The sequence below is a fragment of the Thermobia domestica genome, chromosome 10 (genome assembly GCF_964235325.1).
Source record: "Thermobia domestica chromosome 10, izTheDome1.hap1.1, whole genome shotgun sequence".
Classification (NCBI taxonomy): domain Eukaryota; kingdom Metazoa; phylum Arthropoda; class Insecta; order Zygentoma; family Lepismatidae; genus Thermobia; species Thermobia domestica.
The window spans coordinates 102,613,568-102,638,748 of record NC_137463.1 but is presented as its reverse complement, the minus strand read 5'-3'; the positions used below and the strand labels follow the sequence as shown (position 1 = coordinate 102,638,748).

The 25,181-nt window shown below is 34.8% G+C and overlaps 1 protein-coding gene across 2 annotated transcripts in view; it reads left to right on the top strand.

Annotated features, from left to right (window-relative positions):
- The window catches only part of LOC145662607 (phospholipid-transporting ATPase ABCA1-like), a 1,231,974-nt gene that overhangs the window by 62,586 nt on the left and 1,144,207 nt on the right, over positions 1 to 25,181 (top strand). The window contains exon 4 of one of the 2 annotated variants that reach the window (XM_081728326.1): positions 7,745 to 7,834. The exons of the other annotated variant lie outside the window; for it this stretch is intronic. Coding sequence (XP_081584452.1) covers positions 7,745 to 7,834 — 90 coding nt within the window. The remainder of the gene's footprint in view (positions 1 to 7,744; positions 7,835 to 25,181) is intronic. 2 annotated transcript variants of the gene reach the window in all.

Genomic DNA, 25,181 nt, shown 5'->3' with positions numbered 1-25,181 from the left:
CGGCTCTGTTTTGGTGAGGAAACATAATATAACATTATACAACTTCTGCACGGTACTGAAACTTAACTTTCTAAAAACATATTTTAATAATATTTTCATTGCTGGCTACTTTTTTTTTCAAAATTACCGTTCTTTCGGGCCCCCGGGGCCAGGTTAAATATTTTTTATTCGGCTCTATTTTAGTGAAGAAACATAATATTATACAACTTTTGCACGGTAATCAAACTTAATTTTCTGAAAACAAATATTTCAATAATATTTTCACTACTCACAACCATATTTTTTCAGCATTAACGTTCTTTTGGGCTCCCGGGGCGCGGTTAAATATCTTTTTATCCGGCTCTGTTTTGGTGAGGAAACATGACATTATAAATTTTGCACGGTACTCAAACTTAACTTTCTAAAAAAATATATTTCAAAAATATTTTCACTATTCACAACTTTTTTTTTCAAAATTAACGTTCTTTGGGGCCCCCGGGGCCCGGTTAAATATCTTTTAATCCGGCTCTGTTTTGGTGAGGAAACATAATATAACATTATACAACTTTGCACGGCACTGAAACTTAACTTTCTAAAAACATATTTTAATAATATTTTCATTGCTGGCTACTTTTTTTTTTCAAAATTACCGTTCTTTCGGGCCCCCGGGGCCAGGTTAAATATTTTTTATTCGGCTCTATTTTAGTGAAGAAACATAATATTATACAACTTTTGCATGGTACTCAAACTTAACTTTCTAAAGAAAATATTTCAATATTTTCACTACTCGCAACTATTTTTTTTTTAAATTAACGTTCTTTGGGGCCCCCGGGGCCCGGTTAAATATCTTTTAATCCGGCTCTGTTTTGGTGAGGAAACATAATATAACATTATACAACTTTTGCACTGAAACTTAACTTTCTAAAAATATATTTTAATAATATTTTCATTGCTGGCTACATTTTTTCAAAATTAGCGTTCTTTCGGGCCCCCAGGACCCGGTTACATATTTTTTTATCCGGCTCTATTTTGGTGAAGAAACATAACGTAATATTATACAACTTTTGCATGGTACTCAAACTTAACTTTTTAAAAAAATATATTTTAATAATGTTTTCATTGCTGGCTACTTTTTTTTCAAAATTAACGTTCTTTGGGGCCCCCGGGGCCCGGTTAAATATCTTTTAATCCAGCTCTGTTTTGGTGAGGAAACATAACATAACATTATACAACTTTTGCACGGTACTCAATCTTAATTTTCTAAAAAAAAATTTTTTCGGCCTTTTTCGGCCCACCCTAATGTATATGTGTGGCTTGATTTCCCGATAACTACTGGTCTGATCTAAACCCAATTTGGAGGACAAGTAGCCCATCGTCTAAGGAATAAAAATCGCTATTTGGTGGCCAGCTCGGTCAGGGACAGGTTTGACTTGGCTCGGCTCATCTTGTATGTTGTATTTTATTTCTCGATAACCACTGGCTGGATCTGGTCCAAAATTGGTGGGCAGTAGCCCATTGTCTAAGGTATAAAAATCACCATATTTGCATGCTGCAAGCTTCTGAATTCAATTTACTGTCCGACTCTCTTATTATATCTGTAAGATTTGACTCGTGAAATTTAATGTTTAATTATGGTCGAAGTGAGATGTTATATTGTCTTTGCTCGATGGTTAACAAGATTTGTCATGTAAGAGACAATGTTGTTTGTCAAAATGTCATATTATTATGTCAAAAGGGAGATAAACTGAGTTTTCTGGCAAACCACAGCACATGACGACACCAACACGCTGATTGCTTTAAAATAGTCATAGGTGCATGGCGATTGACGTCATCACACGACAGCAGCAATCAACGACCAGCTTTCCAGTTGCCATAAAAGAAACTCTATACAAAGGCCGGAAATAATCTTTATAAAGTATCACGTATCACTCATTGCTGCATTAAGAATGATCCTTGACTTCAGCCAGGACTTGATCCAGTGAATCACATCAAATTTTTACCAATTCCATGTGGACTAAAATTCAGTATTTTAATTGCGATTACAGATTTGTGTTGCAAGTGAATTTGATCTTTTCTTTATAAGTTCAATCCACAACAACCATAAATTTTCCTCGGTCAAACATACAAATGAAAGAAGCGAACGTGAAATTTATCGGAAAGTGAGTAAAATCTCTCCTAATTTGGTATGGTCGAGGATATAATCTCGCTCGAAAATGGAATACCTATGCATATTATCATATAATACGATATACAATATGCGAGGATATGGAAAATATAACACTTCTGTTCTTCATATTTTGATTACTCGCATCCATCATCACTTGCATTGTTGAAATCCCTAAGTTGATAACAGAAGCTACTACACATTATGAACGATGACGTAAGCTCAATGTTGCCATTGTGTGTCTTAATCTGCGAACTCAAATTAAGCTAATAATTACAAAATAACAACATTTGGCACTAGCAATAGCAATGGAAAAAGACAGCATAACCATTACACATTTGTAGTATTCTAAAAATCAAAAACTGTTCGTAGAAAATGCAACATTCACAGCAGAACAATATTTTTTCCTAAACCGCAACTGCAGTATTTCTGTTCCTGTAGTATAAAGTTACCAGGGAAAACAAACTGCTAATGGAATAACAAATAGATGATAGAAAAAAAATGCCAAATTTATTCTTCTTTCTTATTGTATCTTATTCGTTACAGATTCGGAATTATTCGCAGTGTTAATAAAACAGAACTGACTAAAGCACCAAATTTATATTAATATTACCTATGTAACAAGTTCAGCAATGTAACATCGCCTTTATCTGACACTTTATGAAAGATCAATCCAAGAATATTAAATATCCACAGAAATTAAAAGGACATGCCCACATTTCCCAGAGCCAGTCAAGTTTCCCCCTTCACTTTTTAAAACATCTATACAAAACGTACATTTTTAATTAGGTACAAAATGTACATTTTAAATTAGGTGCTTATCACATACTTTCTCCAACAATTCGCACATCTGTTCTGAATTTTGACACCTGCCTTTCTGTAGTGTTGTTTACTTGTTTAGTACTTTCCTTTCTATTTTGTCTAGCACTGCATTCCAGAACTCATGAATCATAAGGCTGCGCTTGTCCAATTCAATACATCCTTCTCATTGTTCTTGATCTATTGAACTTCTTTCCACTTACGTATCATACTTCACTTTTCCCTCTCCAGTCCTTGGATTCTTTCTCAATCTACTTCATGACATGTGTCTTTAACGCGTTTATATACAGCATTTTGCTCTCTTCTTAATCTGACGTCATTTTTATGTTGTCTTATTCTTTCTTCCTATCTCTTTTCTGTTTCTCCTATGTATTTCATATTACACTCTTTACAACTGAATCAATATACTAGTCCTTCCTCTTTTGCCTTTATTTCTTTCTCTTTACTCTTCTTTTTCTCTCTTACTAAGTCTCTCTCTCCTTTTTTTAAATATGTTTTAACCCACCCTTTTCTGATCAACATCTTAAGACTCTCTGTCCTATCACTTGAACTCTCAATTCCAAACCATCTCCTTTTTCATCCTTCTGTCTTTTCTTCCTTCTTGTCTCCTCTCCCTTCTCTCAAATCTTCTGTATCCATTTTCTGTTTGTTATTTCTATGTCCTCTTTCCTTCTTCCATCGTCACCATCTATCATTTCTATCCTTTATATGTTCCTTATAAGGTACCTCTTAGTCCCTACATCTACACCACTCCTCTTATGACAGTATGTCCTAGCAGAGCATTCTTTCCTGTACTGCTTGTTTGGATCTTTTTATCGACTTTCACCATTATCATATGCATAAAGTTTATCTTATTCTCCTCTTCCACTTCCATTTCTAACGTGATTTTTACTTCTTCATCAATTCTTTTAACACATTTCTCCAGTTGCCTCTTAGCCCCTTTCCATATTCCCAGACAATCATCTACGTATCTACAAAACATTATAAGATCCTGTCCTCCTCCTTTCACTTTATGTTCCCATTTGTTCATTACGATTTTCACGAGTACCGGACTCAATCTCGATCCTATGCTTAGCTCTTCTTTTATCTTTACCACTTGTTCTCCCAAATCCATTTTAGGGCTCTTATCACTTTCTCCACATTCTTATGGTATTACCTCATTTTTTCTATTATCTTAATGACGTATTCTCTCTTAATGCTAGGAAACATTGCCTTCACATCTACACTGAACAAAATTGTTCTTTCTTTGCTGTCATCTATTTGTTCTAACATACTCTTCACCTCTTCTGTGTTTTTCAGTCGTTTTTTTGTCCTCTTATTTTTTCTGCAATTCCTTTTATCTCTTCTGCTAACAGCTCAAAAATATTATTCCTACAGTTCATCAATGGTCTCAGTTTAATTTCCTATTTAAATATTATGAGAAATCATTTCACATTTGGTATTCTGCCTGCTTTTTCCATTAATTTCTTGAATATTTTCTTCTCTCCGTTCTCTATTATTATCTTTCTTACATCTTTTACGTTCCTGTCCCCTATTACTTCATATGTTCCATCGTATAATTCCTCAAGTTTCTCCTTGTACGATCTTTTCTCCATTATCACTATTTCTCCTTTGTCTGTTTGCCCGATTACGATGTCCTTTCTTTTCCTTAATGCTGTCAATTCCTCTTTATCTTCCTTCTTAGGGTTTCCTTTTCTTGTGCCTATGTTCTTTTTCACTATTGCTACTGCCTTTCTCCTTATTCTTTCCCTCTGTTCTTCTTCCTTTATTTCCATTCTGACTTGTTCTAGTGAAAACACTTTCCCCTTCTCTTTCATATCTCTTTCACTTTAAACTTATAACCTAATTATACACTTCTTCTCTTGGTTTGTTAATTGTATCTTTTCTGTTACTGCTACTCGTTTTCTTTCAGTCTGTCACTCTTCCTGCTCAAATTTCTGTTCCAAATCGTCCAAATTTCTCACCACTTCTTCTCTAACAAATATAAGTAGTTTATCATCAATGTTCCCTCTCACTTTTTTACTGCTTTCCACTTCTTTGGTTTTAATTGTGTCCCAAATGAGCCGATTGATATTGCTTTTTAAAGTTATAGTATCTAGGATTGGCTGTGGGAAGTGTGGGCGTACCCTTCTTTCACTTTCAGTGAATATTGAAGTTGTAATTCTTGGATTGATCTTTCATAAAGTGTCTGGTGAAGGCAATATTACATTGCCGAAACTGTTATACAAATATTATTAGTATAAATTTGGCGCTTTGGTCATTCTTTCGTATCTGTTTATTTAAGTGGTATTCCAGCAAGGTTATAAATATTAAGTGTTCACTACAATATTACATTGATTTTTAAATTTATAAGCAGCTTTAACATTGCATTAATTTTTAAGTGCCGTGATCTTTGGAATTTTTAGTAATACAACTGATGTGAAAACCACTGTAAAAAGGTTCTTTAATCGTTTCTCACAATAGATTCTAGCACTCTACGTGTTATCCAAGTATAAATTGGTTTTAGAAATTGTTAATCTCATATTTACGTGGTAGATTTCTGTTTTCACTTATTTTCTTTTTGTTGTTTGCTAGTATTTAAATGTTTATGAAACGATAATTGATATTGCTTTTTCTTAATGATCAAATCTCTGATATAGAGGAGGATTCTAGTGAGAAAATGTGTATTTGTGTTTACAGTGATATATTTTGTATATGTGGTATATGTTACCTACATATAAAGCGAGATTGTGCCAGAATTTTGAATATGAACGTGAAAGAAACTCTGACAAGTTTCAAAAAGCTTTGCTCTTCTGTTATTTTTTTCTGATAGTAAAGTTTGCAAACAGCCATGTAAACGTTTAGGACATTTGTATTAACATAGATGGGATGCTGAAAATATTCCGTTTACAAGAATTATCATATTAAGAACAACAAACGGAGGCAAATTCGGAGGTTGTATTCTTTCATAGTTCCTGTAATATACCTTTAAAGTATATAATTCTTACATGCAAACATATACATGTAGTTTGTTCATGTTATTTACTTCCGTTAGAAAACTTCACCAATTTGAAAGACTGTTTTCCTAACATATTCTTTGTAATAGATAATCTATTAACGTAAAATTCTATATGATATGACTGCAAAATAGAGGCACTATAATAATCTTTAGTGCATATAAAATATTAGAGCAAAGTATATTGCAGAAATTAATTCTCAGAAATAATTACTCGATCAAAATGATAATAATGACAGATAAAATTAACCCGTTCATATGAATTCATTGTATAACGTAATATTAGGCATCTAGATAAATTTCATGTGGTAAAAAAAATGTTGAAATTGTCTCATATTATTTACCAGAATAGTAAGAATGATAACATATATTTCAATACTTCTGGCGCTTTTTCATTTTTTCTTTTGGAAGAAGGGTGTTCCTTCCGTATTTTTCACAAAATTTGTATGAATGGACGTGTTATCTTTCAAAATAAATTGCTTAATTCTATTAACTTGAAATCTTCGTGAACTGAGATTATACAAGTGCTAAAATCAATTCTTGAGCAAGCAACATATAAGCACTAAAATATATTTTGAAAGCATTTGAATGTTCCAGTAATGCATTGTAAATGTAACGCATTCAGGGTAAGATAATTGAGTGTTCATCATAATGCAAGATAAGGAGCTCAACGATGATCACATTTATCACATTTACTTAAAATAATTGAAAAATGAAGCACTTAATATATCCAGTTGGACAAAGTATTATTTGTCACATTTAATCCTTCGAGAATCCACCTGATGGACTTCTGTATTTTTATCAACCTAAAGTAGTTTCTATCTAGGTAAATCTTAGGAAAACATACAATGTCTGTTCCTCAATTCTCATGTCGATCACTGAGCTATCTGTTTGTTTTAGTCGATTGTTTCCACCAAAAGGTAATATATTCATACTTTTAATGTTTTATTATTGTAGTAACCTTAGCATAAATAATATAATTATCAAGAAGAATATCCAGTTTTTCAGTGTAAATGCATGAAACACCAAAGTTAAATAGGAGGATACTGACAGCTCATTTTTATCAAAAGAGGAAAATAGAACCTTCCATTCTTGAACCACTTAGTATCTTCTTTAGTGATTTTGTGTCCCCCCCCCCGAAGTTTTTTACTTATCTTGAAAACACATTTTCTTTTGAGGATATTACACCCAAAGGAGAAATTATTCCGTAGCCTCTAATGGCTAATGCATTTTAGTTCGTCAGTTCAAACCTTAATTAAATGTTCTTGTATCACAAACTGGTCAACAATAAAAACTGGAGTATAGGAATAGAAATATGAAGCAGGAATACCCTCATAACAGGCTTAACATTGCTCCAAGGTTTTCTGTTCTGTATATTTGATAAATTTCGGAGATATTGAAAGCGATAAAATCTGTCATAATGCCAAACACTTTTACTCTATAGTGCAGGGGCATAAAACTATGTCAGATTTAAATGAAGTGGGGTCCTATGCTAGACATCACTTGAAATGAATAAAGATATGATAGAATGATACGAAATTGTGTGTTTAAAAAAACACGTGTCCCAGTTTGGTGCAGGATATATGTCGCAAATCGAATAGCTCTGTTCACCAAGAAAATTTAACGGGAAACCGAAAAAATATTCACAGGTTTCGTCCTTTCAATGGAATCAAAACACGCCTTCTTTTCCGGAAACTATCTTTTAATGGTTTCATTTGTTCTTGATATTTAAAGGGTACATTTGAACAGTAACTTTCAATAATCAGTCGATTTGATTCTTCTCTCAGATGGTTTTCTGTGTAGAAGCACCACTTCTGCTCCTCGAAAGCTAACCCAGCATGAAAGCAAATTGATATTATCAGCCGCAGGGAAAAAATGTAAGTAGACTTGTATAATTTTGAACTATGAAGTAAAATTTGTTTCTTTGTTTATGTATTACGTTCTGTGTATAAAAGATTATTTGCCTTTTTGTGATAGGTAAACTGATGTCAAATGTAATGCCATCAGCCGGAGTTATTCCTTTTCTTCAAGGTCTCTTGTGTGGCTTGAACAATACATGCTTTCATTACATGCCAATAGAAGATTTGGATGGATTAAGCTACTTATATAAAAATGCCCAGTAAGCATTCATATTACAAATAATAAAGTATGTAGTGTAGACTATCACTTTATTAAGATATGCTAAAGTACTATTTGTGCATACACAGTGCAACATTTCTATCACGTTCGCTGTGGCAGTGTAAAACTGAGTTTGAATCTCAGTGCTATACAAGTAACCGTGTTTCTCGTTAAAGGTTAGCACATGGATACTAGTAATGTTAAAATTCTGTTCAAACGAAAATACCAGAAACGCACAGAGATAATACAATGCATACAATGGCACTGCACAGAAATGAAATATCGCACGAGCCACTGGTGATTCGTAACGCAGCGAACGTGCTATTTAGCTAGCGTCGATTCCATAGAGAATTGTCCAACTTGTAGTTTAAAGAAAAGTATTAATACATATAATAATAATAATAATAATAATAATAATAATAATAATAATAATAATAATAATAATAATACGAAAGCCTAACAAGTCAGAATTACTTACCTAATAGAATATGAGAACGCATTTGTTCTTTGATGTTAAAAACACCAATCTTTTTGACGCACGTAAATCGTGGACTGTGGTTAATTGTATGTTACATAATAACTCCTATGCAGAAATGGTTGCAGTTTGTTGGGAAATGGTAGAGGAAAGTAACAGATACTTATAGTTACCAACAGATGATATGGGGTACATAATAAAATTAAACATCTCCCTTGCACCCAAACCAATTCTCATTGGTCCAGAATTTACTTATACGCACTATTTCGGTCAACTATGTGGCCATCATCTCGTGCTATATTGTATAAAGCCAGAATATCACTAATGATGCATTTTGTTATTGTTTGCGATTGCAAAATACTTGCACTCAAAGCCTTGCACTGAGTTTTGAAACTATTAACAGTAGTCCTACCTGCAAATCAATTAAAATATGGGTCGACCATTCGGGAGAAGAGCCCAGCCGCCAGTGAAAATTTTGAGTGGCTAACAGGGCCTGAGGTCCTAGGTTCCGGCGCCACTGATTGATACGTAATATTATTTCGAAAAAAGAACTTTTCCGATTTCATTATTCGTTAAATGACTTTTAAAACTGCTAAATATTGGTATGCAGTAATTTATTTGTAAATATTAAAAATGGAAAATTCGATAAGACTGAAACGAGTTGGAGAACTATCCGTACTAAGCGTATTTCCCCTTAGGTTGTAAATATAACTGAATGTTCTTGATTTGAATAATATTTGTAAAAATTTACACATTGAGACACAAGGAGAAAAAAGGAGAATATAGTGTCAATAAACAACAATTTAAAAATGCACGAAATTAACGGTTAATATCAAATATAGAACCATTAACAGAATTAACTCTGTAACTCGTTTTCTCCATTCATTTTTCTTCCTTTATTTTCAGGATTACATAATCACTGAATTTCTCCACTGGAGATTATCTTTCATTTAGCAGCATCCAACTGGAGCTTAGCCTTGTAAATGAAACGTTTTAAAAAGATGTAAATGACAAGGAGGAGACTCGATTTCGGATCACCGGTTTAGAAAACCACAATGCTAATCACTTTTTTTAAAAGACTTTATTGACAATTTAATTATAGTTACATTAGGCTGTTACAAAGGTAATACAGAACAATGTGGTGTGAAAAAAACTATATAGAAAAGTAAATTGGAACAAATTAAAAGAAAAAAATAAAAAATAAAAAAATAAAAAATAAAAAATAAAAATAAAGGAGGAAGGAACAATTGACAATTATGAATAGTAAACACAAGTGTTATGAAGTTAAGACGATCACATTATTGCAAAGAGTTTATAGTCATCACATTGGGCTGTTATTCAGTCGAGACAAAACATGTTGGTTAAAAGATAGATAACAATTCACAGTTAAGAAAAGTACTCCCATGCGCAATGAAAATTGCGCGTATAGTGTAACTCACGATTTTTCGCATTTATTCCATTTTCCTTACGTTCATGGGTAAAATTCAGTTATTAGTATGTGGAGATAATAGAAAGCAATCCATCTAAGGAGATATTTCCAAAAATATAATAAAATAATAAAAATATAAGCAAAAAACAAAATTATGCTCTGTTTTGTGTATACTGGCAATCATGATTTCTAGGGATTTTTTCAGTAGCAAAGCACGATTGCGGAGGAAAATTGACAATAGGCAGTGAACGAGCTGGCGTAAGGAACTGGAAAGTGAAGTAAAATATTGAATTTATTGGTTTAAACCTAGTATCTAAATGGTTTGCCAAACATAAATTAGCTTCTGTAACCAAGATGTCGTACGGAAATATAGAAACAAAGAGGAAATCTCCTGTCTTGAGGTTGGAAGTGACATGCGCTATGGATATTAGCATTTATTTGTTAAGAAAAAGAGAACAAGGAAAAAGTAGTTTCCATGGTTAGGTGGGTAGCGTGGTGGATTAGTCATTCTTACACTATTTTGACACAAGATCGAATCCCATCCCGTCCCATCCCATCTTTTTTTTATACAAAACATTATAATTTTCATGTTAATAAGAACCGAAGCAATATAATGACATAACTTATTGATATTTTGCTGTAATGACGTATTTATCCAGGATTAGAGTACTATTGGTAATAGCTATTGTTTTCAGTTCATGCTGGTGTATAGCTTCTCTCATTATAGCTTCTCTCATCCTGTTTTCTTGGGAAAAGAACAATTTTGTCTCCAACAAAGTGTGAAGGATATATACGGCCAGAAGAAGATATCTTAGTACCAAACGTGATATATCGTGATGAAATGGACTAGTTTGCCATTATTAAAAAAAAGGGCGCCGATTTCTCTGTAAATTTGGAGGGGGGCATTCAAAAGTAGAATATATATATATATATATATATATATATGAGGATTTTAAGACAAATTGCACTCAAATTATGCCAACTATTTTATATTCATAAATACAAAGGGGGCCCACACGATCATTGGGGGGCCTGGCCAGCCGCCTCCCCAGGATCGGCGCCCTTGCCTTCGTAGTTAAGGAAACGTAAGCAGATGATTTGCCCCCTCCCCCTGGTAAGCAAAATTGTTTTTTTCCCCTCAAGATCAGTTGTGTTTCGTAAAATAACGGCAGGAATTTCCTGATTACTTAACCATCTAAATTAATGTTTTCATTTAGAGCCATCCCGTCGATTCGCGTTGCCTAGGACTAAAATAATAAGGGTCAATAATGAAGATGAGACTTCCATATCAAACATGAAGAGACATGTGGATCGGAGATCTTTCTTTGTTCAAACTTTGATTTTTTCAAATCCATGATGGGAAATTGTATTATGAGTACAATTTTCGAAATTAATAGTATACAATCGTAAAAATATCTTACAAAACGATGGTTTATTACAAAATACTTTGACTCAAAGAATAAATTACAAGTAATAAACTTGTTACTTTTCCTGAAGAGTCTAAGTCTTGAATGAGACGGAGGCTCTCGAGCGTAGTGCTTGGAACGATTGCTTGAGTTGAGTTGATTTTAGTTTATCGTCCCGTTCAGCAGCTAGGCTATATGAGACGTGGACCTACTGATTAACGTGGAATCCGAACCACATGAGCTCTCGTCGGGAATCGAACCCGGGTCTCCCACGCCAAAGGCGCGTACGCTTGGAACGATTGCCTCACTTGTTCTACCTTCTCGTGGGGCAGCTTTGATTCGACTTGATCCTAAACGGATTACGCAGAAGTCGAAGTCGGAAGATGTTCCCCATTGTTCCAAAACACTCTTGGTCGATTACAATCTGCCTCACTTGTAAGGGGACAACCCCATGCCGTAAGCGTCGGTGGACTACCGATAGGCAACTAGCAACATGTCCCCAAAAATTGGCAGTCCTGCAGCGGCGATCGGCGGTGGTCCCACTTCCGTTTAGAAAATTATACCACCAGTGGAAGAGAAGCGACGGATAGCCAACGAACCACAAAATTATTCCCCTAAAATACGTTAAATCGCCTATATGCATAATTTGTTTGCATTAAGGTGAGTCTAAAAACATTTTTTAAAAAAGTAAAAAAAAAAAAATAAATAAATAAAAAGGTGCCTTGAGCTGGGCGCGAACCACCAACCTTAGGATTACTAGTTGCGTATTCTTCCCATTCGCCACGGAGGCGATTATGAAGACACAGCTTGTAGAGTGATAAATAGTTGAAGTCTTTTTAATATTTCTAATCAGAGTGCCCCTTTAACCGTGTATATTTGACGATAGCTGTTTGGAATCAGATCAGATGCACTCGCCATGTAATTTTATAGCAAAATGGCAACTGTCTGTGTACTTTTTTCATAGTTCTCCCATATTCACTTGCTAGTGATCGGCGAAAGTTGCCATCTAAATTCATACAATTATACGCACCTATCTCAAGATTTTTCACGTCATGATGTAAAGGCAGGAGTTACTCTTGACCCCTGAAGCTCAACTATTGTCCTTATAATAACAATTCGTCAGGGAAAAATAATATAAAATAATAACCGCATGCACATGACTGGCGATAGTTCATGTTGGTCCCTTTACGATTCTCCGTGACAAAGCAAAGGAGCGCGTATCAAAATGATGTCCTCGCTGTTACGCGTTGGTAACTTCAATACCCCCGATTCTAGATATCTGCTACGACTCGACGAATCTCTGCCACTAGTGGCAATCCTTCGACGCGTCGCTATATCGACGGTCGCCATTTACAGGCAAGTGGGCCACTAGGTGTTGGCGACGTGTACGGCATGGGGAAGCTAATAAACAAACAAATCAATAAATAAATCTGAATCCTTATAAAAAAGTTTTCCCCAAATTTACATCTAGCAAAATCATTTGTTGGTATTCCAGAACTGTAAATTCACCTTTATTCATAATTTACTTCTATCGTAGTTTTGATATGAGAATGATATGTCTGAAACTGTAACACAGGTCATTAATATATATATATATATATATATATATATATATATATATTTGCTTTAGTCAGATTTAGCAGTTTTACTTAACAGTCAGTCAATTTGGATCTGTGATTTCAGAGTTTTAGAGATTTCCTTAAATTTTTCATTTCTACAACAGTTTGCAACTAACACCATTAACGTATCTCTTTCGATATTTCCATAGGTAATGGCTTGGTCACTCCCAGTATATTTCAAACAATAAACTAATTACGGTGTCTTACTCCATTAATCTGAACTACATTTAATATCCAACAACTCTGTGCATTTTCCCTTAAATCTACAAATTTTCTACTAGGTTAAAACTGAGCATTTTCTATTTTCTTCCTTTCTTGCTAAAACAAAAGTGTTCTTTAGACAACCTAGAAATGATGAGTCTATACTACATTATATTGTATAGGGCATTTTATGTAGCATATATTTGACAGTTGTCTAAAGCATATATTTGACAGTTCAATATGTAGCATATATTTCGTATATTGAAAGCAACAGGGTTTAAGTCCTTGGAGAAGTAAACAAATTCTTTTTAATTCGTGGAATTGTGCCAATTCACTAGGTCCAGATCGTTTTTAATTTAAGATTATTATTATTATTTTATTGACTTAGGTTTTCCTGAATATTAAGCAATATTTCACAAAAAGCTGGTATTTTTAAACAAATGTGTTCGATATCAAGTTTTCATAACGTAGTCACCCTCTCCTATAAATAATTTCAGAGGGGCCGCGGTGGCTCAGTGATAAAGCATTCACCTTTGGTGCATGGGATCCTTGGTTCGACCCCAGCTCGCACCAAGGGAATTTTGTGGTGAGCAAACACCATGTGCATGGGTTTTCTCGGAGTTCTCCCGTTTTCTCCCACTTTCTTCATTTCACCATTTCATTCATTTCTCATCATCACCGTCTCCTTTACCCTAGCCGGTATAACCGTGGGTCGTAAAACTTAAAGATTTGACTTCAATTAATTCCAACTAAACAGTTGCAGGAAGTATGTCATTTCGAATAAAACAAACTACTATATAAAATTCTGGGTATTATTGTTTTTTTATATATACAATTCTAGCGGACCTTATTTCTAAGTCGAAGGGTAAGAAGACTAAATTCACTCTTATTATTATAGATTCATTTCAATCGAAGCAGTCAAAATAGTTGGGAAAAATTAGAAAGCCATACCCTATATTCCAGTGTGCCACAACCGGATAACACGGCACACTGGCGTGCCCAGCAAAACGAACAGTGTGACGCAAACTTTTACCTATTATTTACAATAATATTTGTAGAGTTTATTTTATTTATTATTATCAACGATTCTTCCACGGATCAGCTATCTGTATACAGTTAAACAAACAAGTATCACATTGAGGGAATGAGTGTAATTATTTACTTTTATAGTATTAGTAAGGTATATTTTCTTGTATTTTCTACCGGGAATAACTGCATCTGGTCTAATAACTGCATCTGGTCAAGCTGGGACTAATAACAAAGGAACCCGATGTGCCAACCACACACCACCCTATAGTCGTGAGTGCCACAAGTCTTTTTCTACGTCTTGGCACACTAAAGGTTGTTGCCTTCAAAGAGAGAAAGAGAGAAATAACTTAAGTCCATTGCAGTTACATGCTTAAATAAATAAATTATATAAATAACTGTTTCTTCTTCTTCTTCTTCTTCTTCTTCTTCTTATTATTATTATTATTATTATAGTAATAAATTTCTTAGGAAGTTGACTGCCATATGTATGCACACGGCTCTCCCGTGCAGCGCCTCGTGTATGATTTTCCATACACAAACTATATATTCCAAGTTTGTTGTGTTCGTTCTATAGGTGTGTTTATGCATAATTAGATGTATATGGCGTAGAAGTCAAAAGTTAATGTCCACGCTACGTATATTCAAAACCATAGATAAAGAAATTTATGAACAAAGACATTTATGGCGCTAAAACAAAGGGCAAAAATAAAGAATTACTGGCGGATTGTTGCCCGTAGTACACAGGTGATAACGGTTAACAGTGTTAAATTTAAACAAATAGAGTTTTAATTACGCACGAATTTAACTTATAGTGTACAGTGAGGAAGGCTCAGGAGTTCGCTAGGATCGTTACAATATCGAACCCCGTGAAATGCACTGCAAACCTGTCCGCAAGCCCCCCGTAATGTTCAACAGATATTGTGTATTAATGCTCATTTCAGTGCAAACCTATATAGGCCTACGCACTTCAATACTCAGCGAAGGTGCAGACTATTCATGAGTTGCAGTATTAAATTCTCTCACCCACTGTATTCTTCTAACATGTCTCCCAGCGATTACAACATTTTTTGGTATCTCAATCACTTCCTAATAGGATAGCTTTACCTAGAGACCACTGATTAACCTGGATTGGATGTTTCACTTTCTTACTTATGGAGTTGATAGTCATCGGTTGGACATTCACACGCAAATATCTAATATTAACAACGTTTCTTCTATAATTTCGTAATATTGTATTATTTCTTTGTATTATTCATTACCTTGGTTAGACTTGTTTAAACACTTTTCTCTTTGCACCTACTTATTACCTATACCTTAACGTTGGATAAAAATACACTAGCTCTCACCGGGAATCAAATCCAGAACCAATGCACTTGAACTATTTGTCCACAACAAGGCACATTTAAAAAGAAGTTTCGATTTTGTTAGGAAATTTGTGATTAGGTATAACATTTAAACACGCGTGTCAAGTTAGACCAACCATGAACACCAAAACGACCGGAACATATCTCAGAATTATGGGCTATTTATGGGCTAATTAGTTGCTCTAATAAGAATTTTTGGGCTCCTACTGTGTAGCGGGAAATCGGATTCAAAGTGGGCGAGTCTAGCTTGATATCAAGCTAGAACCCCCATATGGTTACAATGGTCCGATCGAAAAAATTCAAACGCCAGAATTATGGGCTATTTATGGGGTAATTAGTTGCTCTAACCCCAATTTTTGGGCTCCTACTGTTTAGCCGGAAATCGGATTTAAAATGGGCGAGTCTAGCTTGATATCAAGCTAGAACCCCCCATACGGTTACGGTTAGAATGGTCCGATCGAAAAAATTGAAACGCCAGAATTATGGGCTATTTATGGGCTAATTAGTTGTTCTAATCTCAATTTTTGGGCTCCTACTGTTTAGCGGGAAATCGGATTCAAAATGGGCGAGTCTAGGTTGAAATCAAACTAGAACCCCCCATACGGTTACATTGGTCCGATTGGAAACATTCAAATGCCAGAACTATGGGCTATTTATGGGGTAATTAGTTGCTCTAATCCCAATTTTTGGGCTCTCACTTTTTAGCGGGAAATCGGAATCAAAATGGGCGACTCTAGCTTGACATCAAGTAAGAATTCCTCATACGGTTTCGGTTAGAATGGTTCGATTGGAAATTTTCAAACGCCAGAATTATGGGCTCTTTATGGGTTAATTAGTTGCTGTTATTCTATTTTTTGGCTCCTAATGTTTAGCGGGAAATCGGAAACAAAACGGGCGAGTCTAGCTTGAGATTAAGCAAGAACCGCCGATGCGGTAACAATGCTCCGATAAAAAAAACAAAAAAAAAAAAAAAAAACAAAAAAAAAACACTCAACTTCTAGCTATAAACCTAGGGCTATAATACTCCGATCAAATAATTAAAATACCGGAATTATGGGTTATTTGTGTGCTAATTAGTCACTCTTATGTCGATTTTGGTTCTTCTGTCGTTCGCAAGAAATCTCATGCAAGATTGGTATTGATTTCTAGATAACGTGGGATTATAATTTCAAAGTTGCAGTGAGAAAACGTCGATGTCTATTAACTGAAAATTGATTTATTTGCATTCTCCGCGAATGCAAATATATATATCTACTAGTAAATCCATGAATTGTCTTTTCACGTTTATATGTTCAGTATGTTTGGAAGTAAGTAGTGTATATATAGAATTTATATAGTGAAATATCATATTATTTTTTAAATATTTTTTGTTTATAGGAAATGCCTCTTCGCCGTTGCTGGGGGCCGCAGTACCACAGCGATAGAATGTTTATCTCTTGCGCGTGTGATCCCTAGTTCGATCCCAGATTGTGCCAAGTGGTCTTTGTGGTTGACAAACACCGTGTGCTTGGGTTTTTATCGAGATTCTCCCGTTTCCTCACACTTTATTCATTCCATCATTTAATTTATTTCTTATTATCACCGTCTCCCTTAGCTTCGGTTAATAGGGGTCGTTAAAGTAGATATTTCATTTCCTCCCCGTACCTCAATTTTCTTTACATTTGTGGAGGCTTTACTTTTCCAAGAAATATACAGGTAATCTCGCCTATGATAAAGACATTGCATAAACCGTAACTCTATTTGTAGTAGTTCTCGAAGAGTAGGGTAAAGATTGTGATCGACAAGCATGTTGGAAATTTTTTTATTAAACTAATTAAAAGTGGAAAAGTAAAGTCAGAAATGCCTTTTTCTGTAGGCATGGTGCAGAAAAACTCAAGACCATTTGAAAGATATTATATCTGATGATTATTTGTCCATTGTTATGCAAAGTTTAAGTTATATTACGAGGCTCATTCCGAATGTAATGCCTCCTTGTGAGTGATCTATAATCTAAGGCAGACGGTGATAATATCAAATGAATGAAATGGTGGAATGAATAAAGTGGGAGGAAATGGGATAACTCCGATAAAACCCAAGCACATGGTGTTTGTCAACCACAAAGACCAATTGGCTCGATTTGGGATCGAACCAGGGATCACACACACAAGAGGTAAACGCTCTACCACTGTGCCACTGCGGCCCCAGCAAAGACGCATTTCCTTTGCACAAAAAATATATTTAAAAAATAATGATATTTCACTATATAAATTCTATATATACACTACTTCCAAACATAATGAACATAAACACGTGAAAAAAGAATTAATGGATTTACTAGTAGAGATATAGATTTACATTTGCGGAGAGTTTAAATAAATCAATTTTCAGTTAATAAACATCGATGTTTTCTCACTGCAACTTTGAAAGTATAATCCCAACTTATCTAAAAATCAATACCAATCTTGCATGAGATTTCTTGCTAACGATAGAAGAAAAAGCTCGACATTAGAGCAACAATTTAGCAATACAAATAACCCATAATTCCGACGTTTTAATTCTTTTGATCGGAGTATTATAGCCGTAGGTTTATAGCTAGAAGTTAAGCCAAATCTCACAATTTGATAAAGAATTCCTGCTAAAAGGTAGCAGCCCCAAACTCGGAATTACAGCATCAATTAGCCCACAAATAGCCCATATTTTTGACGTTTGATTTTCTTCGATTCGAGATGTCTAACCTTATGGAGGGTTTTTACTTGATGTCAAGCTAGACTCGCAGACTTTGATTCCGATTTCCCGCTAAAAGGTAGGAGCCCAAAAATCAGGATTAGAGCTAATAAATAGCCCATAATTCTAGCGTTTGAATTTTTAGGATCGGACCATTGTAACCGTATGTTTTTTTTTTAGCTTGATGGCAAGCTAGACTCGCCCACTTTGAATCCGATTTCCCGCTAAACAGTAAGAGTCTAAAGATTAGGATTAGAGCAACTAATTAGGCCATAAATAGCCCATAATTCTGGCATTTGAATTTTTCTGATCGGACCATTGTAATCATATATGTGGTTCTAGCTTGATATCAAGCTAGACTCGCCCATTTTGAATCCGATTTCCCGCTAAACAGTAGGAGCCAAAAAATTGGGATTAGAGCAACTAATTAGCCAATAAATAGCCCATAATTTTGGCGTTTGAATTTTTTCGATCGGACCATTGTAATCATATGGGGGGTTCTAGCTTGATATCAAGCTAGACTCGCCCATTTTAAATCCGATTTTCCGCGAAACAGCAGGAGCCCAAAAATTGAGATTAGAGCAACTAATTACCGCATAAATAGCCCATAATTCTGGCGTTTGATTTTTTTCGATCGGACCATTGTAACCATATGGGGGGTTCTAGCTTGATATCAAGCTAGACTCGCCCATTTTGAATCCGATTTCCCGCTAAACAGTAGGAGCCCAAAAATGGGGATTAGAGCAACTAATTAGCCCATAAACAGCCCATAATTCTGAGATATGTTCCGGTCGTTTTGGTGTTGGTGGTTGGTCTAACTTGACAGGCGTCATTTAAACATATATTTGAGAATGGGTACGGATAAAACGCACTGAATTTTCTCGCTCGAATTTCTTAAACTGACTCTTGTTAGGCTGCAGCTATTACTGAAATATTTATTTGAGAAATGCGAATAAAATAATGTGTTTTGGAAAACATTGTTCGAAGCAACTTACGTCCTAAAGTAAAGTACCCATTGGTCATATTTCTGTTAGAAATAACTTATGCCATATATTAGAATTATTAAGGAAATAATTGTATGTGAACTATTAGCAAAAGCGTCTGAGTACTTTCTGACAAAATCGTCAAAAAAGTTTTCCCCAAGAGTAAAATATCCCTTGTAAATCTTTTCAGGACAAAAGAGTTATGCTATTTATGAAATACGAACAAAATTGCCTGAGTCGTTCTCGACAAAATCGTAAGGTAAAACTTGCTTCGAAGAGTAATATACCATTTCTAGCTTTTTAGGATGATGGAATTATACCGTATCGTTAGGTTATTTATGTAACATTTATTTATGAAATATGAACAAAATTGCGTCAGGCGTTAATCGGAAAATCGTCGGAGAAGAGTAAACTAAGAGTAAACTACCCCTTCTGAATGTTTACAGGACGAACGAGTTGTCATATTTTTAGGTTATTAATCATACAATTATTTATGAAATGTGATTGAGTAAATTGTTCGAAAAAATGCATCCCATACAGTAAATTACACCTTATGTATTTTTTTAGAGCAATGATTCATACTACGGTGAAGGGTTATTAATAAAATATATTTTTGTAAAAAAAATAAGCAAAATCTTTACAGCTGTTTTTGAGACAATTTAATTATTTTAAATTTTCATCCTTAAGTAAACTACCCTTATTTTTAGGTGTCGCAGGATGTAGAATTCGAAACGATAAAATGTTATAAAAACTTCATGTCTAGAATTCGGTCCAGATGCGTCGAACAGTATGGCCCCTATTTGAATGCATGTAAAAGCGTGACGAACCGACAGACGCACAGATGGACAGACATCAAAATAACTTTTTCGATATGTGGGGTTGTTGAATCCATTGAAATCTCGAGTTCGATTTTTACCACTATCACTACAATTTCTTCTTTCGTCGCTCGAACGTGAAAACGAATAGGAATACGACACGTAAGGTGATAATTTGTAATCCCCAAAATTTAATGAGTTACGTTCAATGTGTTGCCGTGCTAGAAAAAAAAAGCTTGTGCCTGTTTGTTATATCATTTTAATATCAGTTTTTCACGCTACTATATAATGTAGAAATGTGGTATGATTATCGTTCATATTTATGCTATCTTTTGGAAATGTTAGTGTTCCGCATACATAGATCTGTATAATTTAGTTTCGTTCAACGAAAGCATAGACTGATGATTGCATTTCTTGCACTTGTGGATATGAAAAAAAGAGAGGGAAAAAGTCAATACTCTAAAAAGAAAAAAAAAAAACACAAGCACCCACACATACACAAACGATAATTTGACACCAGCTATTCTAACATTCGATGTAGTAACTAGGGTAAGACTGAAAAGACTGTCAAGGTCGCGTATGTTCTTTTTCCATTTCCTGACACACAAATCCGAAGTGAGTTGTCTGCTGTTCAAGAACGGGCAGGGAAAATGTAACATACAAGACCATAAACTGAATACAACAACTGTCTCCAATATTACACGTATTCTGATACTGAATAAATACGTCGATTAAAGGATACTATCAATAAGTTATTTCCTTATTATATTGTTTCGGTTCTTATTAACACCAAAATTATACACTTCCTATAATGTTATGTAAAAAAAATATATGGAATGGGATGAGATTCGATCTTGTGTCAAAATAATAAAATAACTACTAGTCTGCCATTCTATTCACCTAACCACGGAGACTACGTTTTGTTTGCTCTCTTTTCCTTAACAAATAATGCTCATAACCATCGTGCGTATCGCTTCGAACCTTAAGATAAGAGTTTTTCTGTTTAATTCTATATTTTCGTACGACAACTTAGTTACAGAATCTAATTTATATTTGGCAAACCATCTAGACACTAGGTTTAAACCAGTAAATTCAATATTTTACTCCACTTTCCAGTTCCTTCCGCCAGCTAGTTTACTGCCTATTGTCAATTTCCCTTCGCAATTGTGCTATGCTACTGAAAAATCCCTCGAAAGCATGATTGCCAGTATACACAAAATCGAGCGTAATTTTGTTTTTTGCTTATATTTTTATTATTTTATTATATTTTTTGGAAATATCTCCTTAGATAGATAGCTTTATATTATCTCCACATACTAATAACTGAATTTTAGTCACAAACGTGAGGAAAATGGAATAAATTCGAAAAATCATGAGTTACAGTATACGCGCAATACTTTTTGCGCATTTGGGTACATACTAGGTTATGAAACTAAGGCAACCAAATAATTGGCAAAATGTTTTCGTTTATATTGCATAGGAATTTTCTGCAAATGGTGTCGGAGATAAGACGAATGCACATCGACATGATACGGTCGATGTGTGGTAAGCACATATAGAAGAGTATATGCAGCGAGCCAAATTACACTTATTTTTTGCATTAGGAAAATAATGAAAATCAGGATAAATAAGAATATTGTTATCCGTAATGTAGTGGGGAGACGAGCGACAAATCTTACTTATAAGTAGGCTAAAATGGTGCCAGATATTTTAAATCTCTGTACAAAATTGTAAGCGATGCTCAAGAGTATCTTTGTTATTGCAGTGAAAACACATATTGCGATCCACTATTCCTAAGTTAAAGAGTCGGTCTAGCGTTTCGTATTTGTTGTTGACGATGAAATACGAGAGCGATTTTTGTTGAGTAGTTAAGAAAGGAGCGTTAATATTTCGTTAAATATAAGGCCAGAGAAGTTGTGGCTCTTACAATTGAATATGAGGCGTGATGAAGTGTTGTGTCTGCCCATAACGGCGATAAATTGCTCTAACATGCATGAGGTCTAAGTTGCTTCGGGTAATCAGCCCATAGGCTATATCAAGAACTGGTTCTCGCAGGTGTGGGAATTTATGGCCCCAAGGAAAAATATTAATAGATGTTTGGAGGTCGACACAAGCTAACCAAGCAGAGATAACATTACTAGATACCAAGGTTGGCTGGTTTAAACCAAGGTGGTTTAAATCATGGTTTAAACCTTGGTTTAAACCAGCTGTTTTTTTAAAAAAAAACAACTGGTTTAAACAACAACAACAACAAAAAAAAAAAAAAAAAAAACGAAAAATGCTTTAAATCGTGTGAACTTAATGGTGACGTTTCCACATATGAAACCATTCGCATTATGTTTATCTACTTTTCACCTTTTAATCAAGGGGTCCCGTGTTCAATTCTCGGTCGAACCACAACCCATCTTTCAAGTGTAAACCAAGTAGCGATTCGAGGTGTCCCTTTAAGCGAAAGTCTTCTCCGTATTTCATAAGAATGTTAAACCTAAACATACGAAATGAAACCAAATTATATATTTCTACTTGAATGAATGCCTGTTGTTTTATAAAGAAGCCAAGCTTGCCTCTTATTGATAGAAATTAGCAAAATTTATCAACTACCTACGTAGCTTCCAACATCAACTTGGATTTGACTTTGTTTTAATTTTATTGACTGATATCTACATACCAAATTTGTAATTTAATACCTAAGTTTTAGCGTAGTGATTATGATATGTTGACCTTAAAATTTTACATACAAAGACATTTAAAGTAATAACAGGATTTTCCCAATGGCTAAGGCGGGAGTTTCCCGATTTATATATAATTGTGCAACTGTTTTCTTTTTGTCCTTCTGAAATGACTCTTGACAATTATATTAACAACTAGGGCTATGTAAAGATCAGTACAATGTATTGTTATCAGGAGTCCTTCGTGAGTGAGTCGGCAATCGCATTTGTGACCAATTAGTACCGGTTTCGTGTCGAAATGGACAATTTCTCTTGGAGTAAGTCGAGAAGCGGTTTGGATTCCGCTTTAAGCTTATGTGACCCCTTCCAGCATAACCTTGTTGTTGCATAATAACACCAAGGCGAGACAAACTAATTTCTGTCCATATCTAATATAAATACATAGAGTAAATTATTTAAACAAAAAAAACTGATTTAAACAAAAAAAAACGGTTTTTTTGGTTTTTTCAATAAAAACCATGGTTTTTGCCAACCCTGCTAGATACACTGTTCTTATCATTCGTGAACACGTCGATGGTTCGTTTCAATAGTAGTGCCTGAGCTTGGAGCCATATGTTTGGAAATGCGATTCCACCTTGTGCCGGGGGTAGCACGAGTTGCTTACGTGAAACGCGAAGCACTTTATTATGCCACAGAAAGAACAAAGCTTGACTCGTGAGGAATTTGTATGTTTGTAGGGGGAGAGGAAAAATAGAGCAAACAAACCACAGAAGGCTGAAAGTTTTTTGTTTGAGAAAGAAATTTCTACTGATCATGTTCATATTGCGAAGTTTATGTCCTATTAGAAGACCATGTATTTTGTGTGCTATATCATAATTGAAAGTAATGGTTTGTTTGATGTTATTGAACCATTCAATACCAGGATTTTGATGGAATTAACTGCCGTGTAGTACGCACTGTATTGATCCTGGTATTTTGGATGAATACAGAGGAGCTTTGCTTTTGTTTATTTAATCTTGCTCCTGAAATGCTTTGATACGCGTCTAAAAGACTCTGAATATCTTCGAGGGTGGAAATACTATTCACATAGAAGTGTACATAATCTAAATAACACGCGACTGCAATAGAAGCGTGGTAAATTTTGATGCCATTGAGTTTAGTGTGCGCCGCGTATATTAGAGGTGCGATTGAGAAACTAAATAGAATACTGGACATGGTGTCACCTTGAAGAATTCCAGTACACATTCTTCACCTTGAAGAATTCGATCTGCAGCCACCTCCACGTGGTGAGTCCTGGATTATTTCCTAAACTTATTCTCCGCAATTGGAAATAAACGAAGAGCTGCAGAATTCTCTTTAGTTGCATACAGAAACCTCCTTGTTTTATTGAAAGCGATAAAGCAATTTTAACGCTCATATATTTTGTTTGTCAGGAAGGAAATTTAGTGCTTTCTTCTTCTTCTTCTTCTTCTTCTTTTTTTTTTTTTTTTTTACGAAATTCAGTAGGATTTTATGCTTGTGGTGCACAAAATAGGCGTAACATATTTGTTGTTTGTATTTATTTGTCTTTCTCAATGCTATTTCCTAATGACTTACACCACCGAAAAATATAAGAAATATAAAGATATATATATATTTGAAAATCGGTTAAGAAGTTACTTTTTTCCGATTTTTCTAATATTTGGGCTCGACTCGGCAGCAGAAGGAGTTGTCGGATCGAGCTGGGATTTTTTTATACGTTTTATTGATGCCATTTGGCCAAAAATCCGCACTAGCCGTAGCCGGAGTTCGAAAAAAATTTTTTTTCGATACATCCTAGTGTCCATGACCGTATTGACAGAAACTAAGCAACTCTCCCATATAATGGTTCATACGAAGCGCTAGACATCGGGTTAAGATTTTTAAATCGGCACATAAAAGACTGATCGGGCGATAATTATGAATAGACGTAGAGTTAGGCTTTTTAGGTATTAAAACACTAATACCCGTAGAGAGAGATTCTCCTAAAGTAAAATTTTCTCGATATTCATTGAAGAGATCCGTGAGAAAGGGGGCAAGAATATCAATGAAACTAAGATAAAATTCTAAAGGAAGAGAGTCAATTCCAGTAGATTTGCCACGTTTTCCTAATCTAATGGAGGTCTCAACTTCATCGATGGTAAAGGGACTGTTTAGATACTCGTGAGCATTAACATCTAGGATTGAAGGGATATAGTCTAAAAAAGATTCATCCATATTCGTTACCTGAGGTGCTGAATACAGTTTTTTATAGTGCTGAACAAATTGGGAAAGTACCTGCAAACCTTCATAAATTTGGCCATCCTTGCCCTTAATGGATGAAATCAAGTTTTGTTTGCCTCTGTGTCGTTCTTTTTGAATTTGTACAATGCTAGCCTGTTCCGTGTCATCAGCC